The sequence below is a fragment of the Mus caroli genome, chromosome 9, assembly GCF_900094665.2.
Source record: "Mus caroli chromosome 9, CAROLI_EIJ_v1.1, whole genome shotgun sequence".
Taxonomy (NCBI): domain Eukaryota; kingdom Metazoa; phylum Chordata; class Mammalia; order Rodentia; family Muridae; genus Mus; species Mus caroli.
The window spans coordinates 32,914,350-32,929,566 of record NC_034578.1 but is presented as its reverse complement, the minus strand read 5'-3'; the positions used below and the strand labels follow the sequence as shown (position 1 = coordinate 32,929,566).

The window sequence follows — 15,217 nt, the reverse complement described above, 5'->3', positions numbered from 1 at the left end:
TATACACATGACAACTGTAGTCAAAAGTTTTAAGTGCTTATATAGTTGATAGACTAATGAGTCTTGGAAGTGATTGCAGTTGCCAAATTGTGCACAAAAATTCTAACAAATGCCTTTAACAACTGAGCCATCTTTCTATGTCCTACTTTATAAGAAGGTTCAAAAGGGCTTTCTAGGGCTTTAGGGTAGCTCATCAGTAAAGAACTCTGGCTGTTCTTGCAGAGGACCTGGGTTTGGATCACAGCACCCATATATGGTGGCTGGAACTTCAGGGGTAAACTTACTAAACCATTAGGGTACACGGATACAAGGCAAAACACCCATACACATTTTTAAAAAGGGGTTTCTACTAGCCAGGTGTGGTGGTACATGTCTGTACTTCTACCACTTGAAAGGTAGAAGCAGAAGTAACAGGAGTTCAAGGTCATCCCCAGTGACAGAGGAAGTTTAAGGACAATCTGACCTGGCTGGTGCATGCTTCAAAATTAAAGTTTTAAAAATTTAGCTGGGCATGGTGGCATGCCTTTAAAATAACCCCCCCAAAAAAAGTTTTAAAAATTTAAAGAATTACACTTTAGTAAACCAACAAGCAAAAACGTGAAGATTTGTCTTTTTTGTTATTGCACCTGATGCCAGTATTGTAAAGGCTCAAAGACTACAGTAGAGATTGTGTAGCAATCAAAGTATGTACACACATTGTTTTGTTACCATGTGTGTGGGAAGTAGTTCATCCCATGATACAGGTGTGAAGGTCAGAGGACAGACAGCTTTGTGGACTTGGTTCTGTGCTTCCATGTTTATTCTGTGTATTCTGGGGATGCATCTTAGGTCTTCAGGACTGCTTAGCAAACACTTGCTCTCCCTCATATCTTGCTGCTGCACTTGCAGAATTTTTTTGTTGTTGTTGTTGTTTGTTTTTTTTTTATTTTTGTAGTGACCAGGCTGGCCTACAACTCAGAAGTCTGCCTGCCTCTGCCTCCCAAGTGCTGGGATTAAAGGCGTGCGCCACCGACTGGCTTTTTTTGTTGTTTTTTGTTTTTTTTTTTTTTTGTTGTTAAGACAGGGTTTCTCTGTGTAGCCCTAGCTGTCCTGGAAGTCACTCTGTAGACCAGGCTGGCCTCAAACTCAGAAATCCTCTTGCCTCTGCCTCCCAGGTGCTGAAATTAAAAGAGTGCACCACCACTGCCTGGGCAAAAATAAATCTTAAAAAAAAAAAGCAAAACTACTCATAAATACATAAATCTTCAAACGTGTGTGGATTAGTGTTTTGAATCATCACAGTTGCCTACCCAAGTTGTGGTGTCTATTTCTCTTTAACTATCACCATGATTTTGTTTATTCTGGTGCAGGAGAACCAGTGCTGCAGCAGAACACAGGTCAAAATCAGAGGATAACTTTGTGGAGTTGGTTCTCTCCTACCTTTATGTGGGTCCCAGGGATCCAACCCAGCTTGCCAGGCTTATAAAATGTCTTTACCTACTGAACTAACTCACGGGCCTGTGAAATCTAAAAAATACACGTTGGTAAACAAAACCATTTTTTTTTTTTAAATTGATTTTGAGGCCAAGGCCAGGAGAGAAACGACTTCTGAAAGTTATCCTATGACCATAAACATACCATATGTACAAACATGTGTTTTTGTTTTGTTTTGTTTTTTTCTGGCTATCCTGGACCAGACTGGTCTCAAACTCAGAGATTCACTTGCCCCCCACCTCTTAGGTGCTGGGATTAAGCTCTTTTCTCTTTCTGTAAATCTCAACATAACTTTCAGTTTTTGTGAAGTGCCGCTGTATTCAGTTGATAATTACTAGTTTGTCTCAAACTGCCACTCAGAACTTGGCAGCCTACTATCCCTTTGAATCATTTCCTAATTATAGCTCAGTGCCAATGCCCTAGTGAAGAAGGTTCACACTATTTTCTGGGATGGGCATGTGGGTGCATACCTAAAACTCCAAATATCAGGATGAAGCAGAAAGGCTGCCGTAAGTTCAAGTCCAACAAGGTCTACACAGTAAGATCCCATCTTAAAAACACAAGTACAGTCGAAAAACAAAAAAATTTAATGTATATGAATACACTGTAGCTATCTTCAGACATACCAGAAGAGGGCATCAGATCCCATTACAGATGGTTTGTGAGCCATGATGTGGTTGTTGGAATTGAATGAGGGACCTCTGATGTGCTCTTAACCGCTGAGCCATCTCTCCAGCGTGTGTGTGTGTGTGTGTGTGTGTGTGTGTGTGTGTGTGTGTGTCTGGGTGACTGCAGAGCCCAGAAAAGGGAGTTACAGTCAATTGTGAACCATTCTTCATGGCTGCTGTGAAATGAACTTGGGTCCTCTGGAAGACCCCTTACCTAGTAAATATCTCCAGTCCGTAGTACAGTTGTTTTAATTTTTCTCCAGATGTCTGTTAGAGGAACTTTTTCATGGTCCTAGGGATTGAACATAGGACATTTTAATGCTAGGCAAGGGCTCTATAATTAGCTATATGCAAAGGGTTTCTCTGTGTAGCCCTGGCTGTCCTGGAACTCACTTTGTAGACCAGGCTGGCCTGGAACTCAGAAATCCGCCTGCCTCTGCCTCCCAAGTGCTGGGATTAAAGGCGTGCGCCACCACGCCCGGCCTGTTTAGTCATTTCTGCCAGCTAACCTTACACATTACTTTCTGGTTATTTCCCCATTATCAGTTCCTCCATAGGATGAAAGTCTGCTCATTCCTCATTAATATAATCTGAGGTTAGTGTCCGAACTTTGTAACTTTGAGAACGATACATCAGTGAGATATGCTGGCCTGGCCCTTAGGTTAAACTACAGACGAGTAACAATTAGGTGGGAGGAAGACGGCATTACTATGTAACGAGTACTTGGGCACTTTCTGTCAGATATTTGCAAAGTATTGGTAAGCCAAGTAAGATTACTGCCCTCCTGGGCCAGATACTCCATTAAGTGAGACTTGTAAATGAACAGCAGAACACATGGCCATGGAGAGAAAAGTGATTATAGAAACAAAAGTTCTAAACTGGGTGTGGAGATCCATGCCTACCCAGAGCTCAGGAGGGAGAAGTGGGTAGGAGATTACTACAAATTCAAGGCCAACCTGGTCTATGTAACAAGTTCCAGGCTACCTAGGGCTGCTACATTTCAGGACCCTGTCCTTGGGTGTGGGAGGAGAAAGGTAAATTCTAGTGTTTTCATAGAAATTTAAGAAGTTACTATACCCACAAAGTATAAGTAGTTTAAAATGAAAAAGAAGTAGGAACATAAGAAATTAAAGCTGTTGTGGCATGGTGGTGCATGCAGTTAATTTCAAAATTTAGAAAGCAGAGGCAGGTGTATGTCTGAATTCTAGATCTACACAGTTGAGTTCCAGACCAGCCAGAACTACAAAGTGAGACGCTATCTCAAACAACAGAAGTGATACTGAGGGGGAGATGGCTTAGAACATAATGTTCCGGTAGGAAGCCCTGGTTTGGATTCTAGCATTCATGTTAGGCGGTTAAAAACCATCTAACTTCTGCTCTAGGGGATCTGACACACTCTTCTAGACTCCACAGGCACCTACACTCAAGTGCACACACAAGAACACAATGTTAATAATGATAATAAAGATGTTTTTAAAAAATGGTATTGAGGTTAAATCAGTGTCATGATAAAAGTGGGGACGTTTTCAAATATTAAAAAAAAAAGGCTGGGTGCACCCCTTTATTTCCAGCACTCAGGAGGCAAAGGAAGGTGAATCTGAGTTCAAGGACAGCCTGATCAGTGCAAGTTCCAGATCTATCAGAATTACACAGAGAAACTGTCTTGAACCCCATCCCTCAAAAAAGCAAAAACAAGCAAGCAACCAAACAAACCCTCAAAACAAAACCCAACCAACCAAACATGGGAAAAGTTAAAAGAACTGGGGTATCCAAGAAACGAGAGATCCAACTTTATTTTTTTAAACAAACTTAAAAAAATGACAGCAGCTGGGCGTGCGCCTTTAACCCCAGCACTCAGGAGACAGAGGCAGGCGGATTTCTGAGTTTGAGGCCAGCCTGATTTACAAAGTGAGTTCCAGGACAGCCAGAGCTACACAGAGAAACCCTGTCTCAAAACAAACAAACAAAAATTACAAACTTACTTCACCCCTGTGAAATTAAAAATAAAAAGGGCAATCTCAGTACCTTTGAAATACACTTAGAGAAGTGGGCTCTGTGACTAATTTTCCAGAAGAGACTAGATATATACACAAGGCACAGAAGCTTGAGGGTGTGTCTGTGTGTACACACCTGTCACGGTCAGCATATGGAAGACAGGACAATCAGCAGGAGTTAGTTTGTTCCTTCTATCTTGTTTGGGGCTGGGGCAGTCTTGCTTCTGCTGCTTTGATATGTACTGTGGGGTGAGCTGGATTTTGATTTTTGGACCTTTCTCCTGCCTTATTTTCCACCTCCCATTTTACAGAGGAACTCTGGGATAACAGACATGGGCCACTGAAACCAGGATTTGTGTGCAACTGAGCCTCTAAGAATATGAACTCAGGGGCTGGTGAGATGGCTCAGCAGGTAAGAGCACTGACTGCTCTTCTGAAGGTCCTGAGTTCAAATCCCAGCAACCACATGAAGGCTCACAACCATCTGTACAGCTACAGTGTACTCATATACATAAAATAAATAAATCTTTAAAAAAAAAAAAAGAATATGAACTCAGGCCATCGAGCAAGTGCTTTTCCAGATACATCCGGGGCCCTGGGCCTCTTTTAGTCAATGCCAATGCTACAGTCCTTTTCTTTCTTTCTCTCCAGTTCAAATGTAGGAAGGGCCACATACAACCTAAGGCCTTTGAAGTTTGAATGCAAAATATTCCCCAAAGATATGCATAAATATTTTCTTTCTCAGTTGTCATGAAGTGTTAGACTCCTTTCATGATATGTTATACCAGCATGGACCAAAATAACAGTGCTAAGTGATGATTTCATTTCTTTTCTCCTTTTTAAAAAGTAATTTATTTTTATTTTATGTGCACTGGTATTTCACATGCATGTATGTCTGTGAGAAGGTGTCCAGTCCCATGGAACTGGAGTTACAGACTGTTGTGAGTCATTATGTGGAGGCTGGGAATTGAACTTGGGTCCTCTGGCAGAGCAGTCAGTACTCTTCATCAATGAGCCATCTCTCTAGCTCTACCTTTTTTCCTTTAATACCAGTTATTTATTTTGTCATAGGAACAAAATTTAAAATGGACAGAAAGGTGAGGGCCAACAAGATGGCTCAGCAGATAAGAGCAAGTCTTAAAACTTGAATTTGATCCTTGCATGGTGGAAGGAGAGAACTTGATTCCTCCTCAAGTTGTCCTTTGACCTCTACATGCATTCCATGGCATGTGTCACCAGAAATACTCTTTTGTTTGTTTGTTTGTTTTGTTTGTTTGTTTGTTTGAGACAGGGTTTCTCTGTGTAGCCCTGGCTGTCCTGGAACTCACTTTGTAGACCAGGCTGGCCTCAAACTCAGAAATTGGCCTGCCTCTGCCTCCCGAGCGCTGAGATTAAAGGCATGCGCCACCATGCCTGGCTACCAGAGATACTTATACATAGTGAATTAATTTTTAAAATTAGAAATGTAAATATACACTTCAGGAAAGGTTAACAGCTCTATTTCAAAGTCTCATCTCCTACAAAACATGAATTTTCAATTTACATTATATTTTAATTCTTATTATACATATTAGTTATATGAATTCATAGGATTCACTATGATATCCCCATACATTTACACTGTCCACAGTGTATATTCTTTCATCCTTTCAAAACAAAAAAGTACTAATTATTTATGCACGTGTTTGTGTTGGGGTAGGTGCCCTTGAGTGAAGGTGCCCTCAGTGGCTATCGGATCGCATGTAGCTGAAGTTACAAGTAGCTGAAAGCCACATTGACTACTGGGAATCAAACTTGTGTCCTCTGCAAGATTAGTACACACCTTTACTGACAAGCCAGTACCACTGCCCCCACTTTTAAATTTATCACATAGGAAAGTACATGCAATGTTCACTGTTCTGTGACTGGTTTACTATGTGAGGAGTTGGGGAGCAGGGCTGGAGAGATGCTCAGAGGTTAAGCACACTGACTGCTCTTCCAGAGATCCTGAGTTCAATTCCCAGCAACCACATGGTAGCTCATAACTATCTTTAATGAGGTCTGGGTGCCCTTTTCTGGGCTGCAGGTATGCATGCTTCTATGTATCACTGTTCTATGATGGCTTAATGTGATGGCATCTAGTTGTATTAATCTTCCTGCCAATGACAGGACTTCATTTTTTTCCTTTTTTTTTTTATTAGATATTTTCTTCATTTACATTTTAAATGCTATCCCGAAGGTTCCCTATATCCTCCCCCCACCCCCGGCCCAGGACTTCATTTTTATAATGCTCCATTATGTATCTCCTCTGTAGGGTTACTCTTGCTGTGATGAAACACCATGACCAAAGCAACTTGCAGAGGCAAGGGTTTATTAGGCTTATTCTTCTTCATTGCTGAAAGAAATCAGGACATGAACTCAAACAAGGCAGGAACCTGGAGGCAGGAGCTGATACAGAGGCAATGGTGGAATGTTGCTTACTGCATTCTCTGTATTGCTTTGCTCAGTCTGCTTTCTTATAGAACTCAGGACCACCAGCCCAGGGTTGGCACCATCCCCACTGGGCTAGGGCCTCTCACTAATCGAGAAAATGTACTACAGGCTTGCCTACTGCCTGATCTTACGGAGGCACTTTCTAATTGAGGTTCCCTCCTTTCAGACGACTTTGGCTCATGTCAAGTTGACATAAAACTAGTCAACACAGTGTACGTGTGTGTGCTTTCTTTGCCCATTCATCTATTGGTAGACAGTGAGTCCAATTCCCAATCTAGGCTATTGCCATAGTGCTGGCAAACATTTTAGTAACTGATAAAACAGTAAAATCATTGCTTTCTAAAACCAACAACTCAAAACTGAATTCATATGTAATCTGTTGGCTGACTTATTGTAATTTTCCCTTTCTGAGTTGATTTGTAATACAATTTTGTGCACATCTTTTGTGCATATCTTTTGTAAATATCTTCACTGATAATTACAGATTAGCTATAATTATAATTAGCTAGTCTGCTATCAAAAATTCAACGTGCTGTTTTTTGTTTTGTATTTGAGAAGAGACAAGTTCTCACTATGGTTCTCACTGACCTAGAACTCTCCGTGTAGACCACATAGCCTGCACCTCATAGAAATCTTCCTGTCTCTGCTCCTCACCATGCCACCATGTCCACTCTCCTTATTAATTAATTAATTGAATTTAAGATTTATTTATGGTCTGAAGAGATGGCTCAGTGGTTAATAGTACTGACTTCTCTTCCAGAGGTCCTAAGTTCAATTCCCAGCAACCACATGGTGGCTCACAACCATCTGTAATGAGATTGGATGCCTCCTCTGGTGTGTCTGAAGACAGCTACAGTGTACTCATATACATATTTATTTAGTTTGCTTTTTTTTCGAGACAGGGTTTCTCTGTATAGCCCTGGCTGTCCTGGAACTCCTTTGTAGACCAGGCTGGCCTTGAACTCAGAGATCTGCCTGCCTCTGCCTCCCAAGTGCTGGGATTAAAGGCGTAAAATATTTATTTATTATGTATACATCGTTCTGCCTGCAGGCCAGAAGAGGGCATCCGACCTTATTATAGGTGGTTGTAAGCCACCATGTGGGAACTGAACTCAGGACATCTGGACTAGCAGATAGATTAGACATCTCTCCAGGATACCCCCACCCCCACCCCGTCTCCTTTTGTTAATAGGAATATTACTCCTAAAAACGATGACTTTATCACTTAGAAACCTAAAGGTAGTGTCTTTTAGAAACAGGTTCAATAAAAAAAAACCAGAGCTTTCAATAATCTTCATATCCCCCCCCCCCTCAACGGTCTTTTTTATTCCCTTTCAGGGTGCATGCAGATTAAGGAAAAGGGAAAATTCCTGAGTGGGAGGGGCTTCAAGGGAGGAACACCTTTTTTTTTTTTTTTAAGATTTATTTATTTATTATATGTAAGTACACTGTAGCTGTCTTCAGACACTCCAGAAGAGGGCGCCAGATCTCGTTACGGATGGTTGTGAGCCACCATGTGGTTGCTGGGATTTGAACTCTGGACCTTCAGAAGAGCAGTCGGGTGCTCTTACCCACTGAGCCATCTCACCAGCCCGAGGAACACCTTTTTAATATTTTTTGATATATATATATATGTGTGTATATATACATATATATGTATATATATACACACACACATATATTTAAATTTCTTTTAGCTATTTTACCTCTTTTGCTATGTGAAACTTAATCTAGGACCTCATGCATGCAGGGAAGCATGCAGTTACTGAATTACATCACCAGGCCTCTGTTTACTCTTTGAGATAGGGTCTCATTAAACACCCAGGATGGCCTTGAACTAGCTACATGACAGCCTTCCACCAGGCCTAGGCTAGCATTCCTTAAAACTTTTTTTTAAGATTTATTTATTTATTTATTATACGTGTGTACACTGTAGCTGTCTTCAGACACTCCAGCTTTTTGTTACAGATGGTTGTGAGCCACCATGTGGTTGCTGAGATCTGAACTCAGGACCTTTGGAAGAGCAGATGGTGCTCTTAACCTCTGAGCCATCTCACCAGCCCCCTTAAAACTTTTATTATTACTGTGTGTATGTGTACAAGTGTGCACATACATGCCACAGTGGAGGTGTGGACAACTTTGTGGGGTCAGTTCTCTTCTACAACCTTTAGGTGGATCCTGGGTAATCAAACGCAAGATTGTAGATTGTAAGGGGGCAACTGACTTTACCCACCAAGCCCTAGCATTGTCCCTAGCCCTGACCCTAGCATTTTTTTTTTTTTTTTCCAAAAATAAAACTTCTGAGGTGACCTCCCACCATATAATGGCGTGGTAAAAGTCTTGGTCAGTTTCGGGCACTGTAATCTTTTGTTTCCCAGATTCTAGAACTGTGAGAAATAATTTATCTATGTAAGAAATTAAGCTACGTTTTGAAGCCACAGGAGTTTGAATGTATGTAAAGTCCTCATGCTTATCTCCCTCAGATTAAGATGCATGGGATTAGCTCTTCCTGCCTCAGCCTCTGGGAGCACTGCCATCACAAGTGTGTGCTTTGCCGTTATTCTTGCTAAAATAAAACTGCATGGAACATTTACTAAAAAAACAAAAGAGAAGAGGTATTGAGTTAGGTCCTGGTGTAAAAACTGGTCATGAGAATTTTGAGGAAATACATTATTGTAATAAGTACTGATTTCAATAGTTGGTGGTTCCCTTCATGGGAGAGGAAAAGAGAAGCCAGCGTCACTGGCACCAAATATGAATGGTATCTGGATGGTCTAATCTTACCGTAGCCTTTGTTTTGAGGCTTGTAAGGCATGGAAGTGTTCGAATACGTACATCCGTGTATATGTATATATCGGAAAAGACTGGAGTTTGGCAGCTGAAACCCCTTCCTGTGCCCGTTCTCAGTACCGTCCTCGGAGGGTCCGGGAGGAAAGGTCACCCTCGCAGGGGCCGGGCGAAGCTAAGGCTGCTCCTGATTGCCCAGAGCTAGCCGCTCCGAGCCTTGAGATAATTTCTGCAGGCTATTGCCGGCTCAGCCCGACTCGGGCGGTTGACACCCTAAAAATTAGGCCTCCTGGGCACTTCCATAAAGCCAGACATGAGTGAAACGTTTCGGTGAAATTTGTCAAAGGTCCCTTGATCGAGATTACTGGAAACACAGAAACAATTCTTGGGCTTATTAGTTGACACATCTTACACAAGGTGGGTTCGTGTGAACCATAGAGGCTGAGAGTTTTCACAACATGTCTTCTCTCCTTTAAACGTTTACTAGGTAACGGACCATTTCTACCTTAAAAAACAAACGGATCTGCAGCCCAACTTTTCCGGACGTGGTACGACTGCCGCTTTCTCTACGTATTTCCGCTTCTGCTCATGTGACCAGAGTACAGCGTCCACTCCTTCCTATCGCCGCTCCTTCCTGGTCCGCAGACCGACACGTCACTGCTCGGCTCTCAACCAAACTGTTCAGAGCACGCTCTTTCCGCGCCTTTCGCTCCCCCGCGCCGGCCTATCACAGTTCGGTGGGACTTCATAGACACGCCTCTCAACAGGGTGAATGAAAGCCACATTGTCCACTCAAAAGGAGGAATCCAGGCTCAATCCACGCCCTCGAAATGACAGACAGAACCGTTATCCTGTCGGTCCCCTGAAATATACATAGACGGAGGCAAGCCAATGCGGAGCGGGCAGGGAGGCGGGCCTTGGCTGCTGTCAGGGTTGAGTGCGCCGCTGAACGGATGGCAGGGGGAGCAGAGTGGGTTCCTGAGGAGCATCCGTGAGGTGAGAAACTCTGGGGTAGCTCTAGAGGATTAGCGGCAGGTGCCGCGCGGGGTGTTGGCCGGCCCGAACGAGGTGCTGGAGACAGGCCTGTAGAGATGGGGAGCAGAGCCTGCCTGCGGCCTGGGCGGAGGAGGGGGCGTGGGGTGTGAGGTGGGGACGTCTAGGCACTGGGGCACCAGACGATCTGAGGAAGGGTCTTGGCAGAGCAATGCACTCTGGCCATGAGGGCGTGGGGCACAGGATCCTGGGACTAGCTTGGAAGGGCCACGCGGAGTGTGCTGAGATAGTGGGTTCGAAGTCAGCGAGGGTGCACAAGATGACGTGGAAACGTATGTGAGAAAACCACCGAGGCTGCAGCCCTAGAATTTAGAGCTCGGGTGGGTCAGGATGTCAAGGCTTGCAGACACAGCTGAGCAGCAGAGAGATGATGAGCAGATAAGAAAAGCGTTCCTTTCCCTTTCTGTACCCTGTCGGTGTGTGGAGATTGCCAAGAACGGGATGAAAACTCGCAGTGTTTAGCTTGAAAGTCCAGGTTTTAGCACTCTCGCTGCCTTTGCTTACTCTTCAGGTGTGTGGATCATATCAGCTCAGTGGTGTTTAGTTTCCATGTCACTTATCTCCTGAGAACAACTACAAACCCAAGAGATGGGACCGAGTTGTTCACTTCCCAGAATTAGTGCGTGATAAACCTTCCCTTTGGAATTATAATTAATCACACCAGCCCAAACTGCTCTCTTGGTATAGTTAATTAAAGGAAAGATGTTAGACTTCGCAGTGTGAGTCTTCGTGTTTTCCATTTTGTCCAGTGTTTTCCTTTTGCAACCCCCTGGTCTCTGGAAAGAAGGGAACAAGATAATGCTGTTTCCCCTTTCCCAGCATAGTTTTGAACAATGCTACGTTTTCTCTGTTGCTACAGTCTTTGTTTCTTAGTCCTTAACACACCAATTGTTTATAATTGATCACCATTCTGAACTGTCTGCAGATTGCTTCCCTTACCACCATTCCAAAATTTATTCTGGTCCAGAAGAAACAAAATTATTATTATTATTGTATTTTTGCTCTAGATTTTCATCTGGTGCTCCAAGTTGTCTCTGGGTCATGGAATGAGTTATAGGGAAATAGACCTGAGCAGTAGTTACAGTTTGAACTTTGAAAATGAATATGTACTGGGTGGGCTGAGTATATTTCTCTCTTGAGTGCATGGATTGAACTTGCATTAGTGATCACCTGCTCTTTAGTTGGCCAGGGAGCATGCACGCTAGGATTTGGAACAGAAAAAAAGCTTGTAGCCAATCAATTGAGGCTTAGATTTATAGCTGGAAATTATCTCTAGTCAGTCATGATTTCTAGATTTCTCTTTTCACTTCAGTAAGTAATGTTCATTTCCACCTTCCCTCCCTTCCTCCCCCCCTTTCCCCCACCTTCAGCCCCACTTAACTTTTTCTGTGGCAGGGTCTCACATTAACCCAAACTGACTCAGAACTTAACTGGGTCCATGCTGAATAGTACGCTGATCCTCTTCCTCAGTGTCACCAAGTGTTGGGAATCTAGACATGGGCAGTGTACCTGGCTTGGACGCTCTCCTCTCATGCCCACTCATGTTTCCGTGATTATTTTCTTTTTCCCCTTTAACAAGTACCTTTGTTTGGTTTTCCATCTTTCTATTTTCACATCCTTTCTTCTACTTTCCTTTCTCCTCCACTTCTGTTTCTTTCTGATCCTTGGGTCTTACTTTTGCTAGTTGTACTTGGCTGCTGTGGAACTAGGAAACAGAATTGTGGGTAGAATATATATTTCTTTTTGTAGTACTGAAGATGGAAACCAGGGCTTTTTTGCCTTCTAGGTAGGCAAATACTCTGTTGTTGAATTACATGGGCAGCCCTTTTAAATAATTTTATCTTGGGACAGGCTCTCTCTAAACTGGAGCCTTTGATTCTTCTGTCCCAGTCTCTTAAGTACCTGGGATTATAGACATGTGTGGAGTGTATGTTTTGAATATTCTTTTTGGTCTTTTATTTTTGGCAGAGAAGGCAATATAACTAACTAGGTTACTGGTAACTCTGACTAGCCTAGAATGTGATTTGTAGATCAGATTGGCCTGCCTCTACCTTCTAAGTATTGGGATTAAAGGCATGTGCCACTAAGCATGGCTCTACCTTTTTCATTTTGACATATAAACCTAATAATGTTTGCTTCTTCCCTGTACATCAGTCTGTAGTCCCAGGTTGGGTTACCTCTGTGGTGTTTTTTGTAGCTCATGTATACTCCGTGGTTCTTAACTATCATAAAAGATTAAAGCTAATTTAAGTAAGTTTAGGATATTCAGTATCTTACAGTCTTGACTTTTTTCCATTTTAGGTATTTGAATATCATCAGTTGCTACCCATTGATGTCAAGATGACTAAGCTTGGATTTTTGCGATTGTCCTATGAGAAGCAGGACACACTTCTAAAGCTTCTCATCCTGTCGATGGCTGCTGTGTTATGTGAGTCTGTGTACGCTTCTCCCCTTGGAGCTGGGATGATGAGAACATTAAAAACAGCCTTTAAAAACTTGGCTTATTCTTTTAGCAGATTGCGGCTCCTTTTTTTTTTTTAATTATTTACTTATTCTATATATATGAGTATACTGTTGCTGTCTTCAGACACACCAGAAGAGGGCATCAGATCCCATTACAGATGGTTGTGAGCCACCATGTGGTTGCTGGGAATTGAACTAAGGACCTCAGGAAGAACAGTCAGTGCTCTCAATGGCTGAGCTATCGCTCCAGCCCAAGATTGCTATTCTTTTTGTCATTTCTCAGTGGTATAATTTTTTAAAAATTTTATATATTTTTTACTTTACATCCAGTTCACTGTTTCCTTTCTGTCTCACTGGCATAATTTTATGAAGACAAAATAACTCAAGAAATGTAAACCTTAGGCTGTCGATAGGAAAAACAGGAAGTATTCTGGGTTGGTTCTGTTTTCTCATTGGGTGAAAGAAAGTAGAAGCTATCGGATGTTGAATTAAAAAAAATGTATTCTTTTTAAATTTTATGTGCAATGATGTTTTTGCTTATATCTATCTATCTATCTATCTATCTATCTATCTATCTATGCATATGTGTGAGGGTGTTGAATCCCCTGGAACTGGAGTTATAGACAGGTGTGAGCTGCCATTTGAGTGCTGGGAATTGGACCCAGGTTCTCTGGAAGAGCAGTCAGAGCTCTTAACTGTTGAGCCATCTCTCTAGCTTCCAGGTGTGCTGTAAAAGATTTATCTTCAACTCTGTTGTCTCTAATAGTTACTAGTACTATCTTGACATGATCTAGGATCACCTAGGAGACAAGCCCAGGGCACTGCAGTGAGGAATTACCTGGATGAGGTTTATTGAGGTTGGAAAGACCATCTAAATGGGATGATGCTTTTCTGTAGGCAGGGGCCCTGAATTGAATTGAAAAGAGGAAGAGAGCAGAACAATTAATGCTTCTTCCTGATTGGTCTCAGTGTGATCTGTTGCTATAAGCTCTGCCATTCCTCTTCTCTGCATATTGCTCCCTCATCCTAGAACTGTGAGCCCAAATGAACCTATTCTCCCTTACATCAGGGTATTTATCACATCACTAGGAAAAGTAATTTGTTTGAGGCAGAGTTGCTACATACCCAGTTTGGCTTCAACTCCTCTCTTGGTCGGTCTTCCAAGTGCTGGCATTGTAAGCAAACACAACTGCACCTTAGTATTTCTCAAATTCTTTTGAAAATTTACTGCTTTTAAAGCTTTCTCAGCTCTTCATGAGTCAAATATATATCCTTGCTTGATAATATCCCAAGATTAAAATAAGAGGGGGATGAATAAAAGATGTAAAAATGGGCAAAATCACGTAAAAGATGGCCAAATTCAGTATTAGGTAAATATGATCTGATAGGCTTTGTGTAATACAACAGTTAAATGTATCCCATTTAAGTGAAAACATGTAGACACTTTTGTCAGACTTGTAGTGTATCCTCTAGGTGGTGAGGAGTGGATGAAGATTTCATTCAAGAACTATTTTGCATCTTCTGACTCCAGTGCTAAAGAATTGTAGCTTCCCCATAATGCTGTTGTTTAACTTCTGTTGTTCTGTAATAGCTTGCCACTAATTAAAATATTCATTCTCTGGATTTTGTAGCTTTTTCTACTCGTCTTTTTGCTGTGCTGAGATTTGAAAGTGTCATCCATGAGTTTGATCCGTGAGTACCTTTGCTCTGATATTATTTCCTTCTAGAGATGTTGAAGTTTGTGCGTTTTATATGTTTATGTTCCAAATAGTTCTTCAGTGGTGGAGATTTTTTTCAGCACATTTAAAGGAAGACTTTGTCAAGGTTTCCAAGTGAGTCTTAAGATCTCAAAAATGTAATAGACTTTGTTGTTAAGCCTTGAGGTCTGGCTAGGCTAAGAGAAATCTGGCTTTTTATTTTGATCAAGTGCAGTAGTGCACCTTAAGGGAAAGAGTCCTGGAGTACATTTAAATCTATAAAGGATATTACAAGTCATGAACTTGAGATCATAACTTCTTTTCCATTTATTTATATAGTAGAAATTGGGGTTATTATTAAATTTGATGGCATTAAAAATATTACAGCTATGAGAACTTGGTATTGTGACAAATGCCTATCATCCTGGACTGTAGCGTGAGAGTCTGTCTCAAAAAATTAAAAAAAAAACAATACAAATTAAAATTTAAAAAAATTTGGGCTTAGTGGCACATGTCTTTTTTTTTTTTTTTTTTGGTTTTTCGAGACAGGGTTTCTCTGTGTAGTCCTGGCTGTCCTGGAACTCACTCTGTAGACCAGGCTGGCCTCGAA

At 41.8% G+C, this 15,217-nt stretch overlaps 1 protein-coding gene across 1 annotated transcript in view; it reads left to right on the top strand.

Annotated features, from left to right (window-relative positions):
* Window positions 1–10,265: 10,265 nt before the first annotated feature.
* Stt3a (STT3 oligosaccharyltransferase complex catalytic subunit A) overlaps window positions 10,266–15,217 on the top strand; it is a 33,838-nt gene continuing 28,886 nt past the window's right edge. Inside the window, exons 1-3 of the mRNA XM_021171394.2 lie at window positions 10,266–10,390; window positions 12,749–12,875; window positions 14,542–14,602. Coding sequence (XP_021027053.1) covers window positions 10,286–10,390; window positions 12,749–12,875; window positions 14,542–14,602 — 293 coding nt within the window. The 5' untranslated portion in view covers window positions 10,266–10,285. The remainder of the gene's footprint in view (window positions 10,391–12,748; window positions 12,876–14,541; window positions 14,603–15,217) is intronic.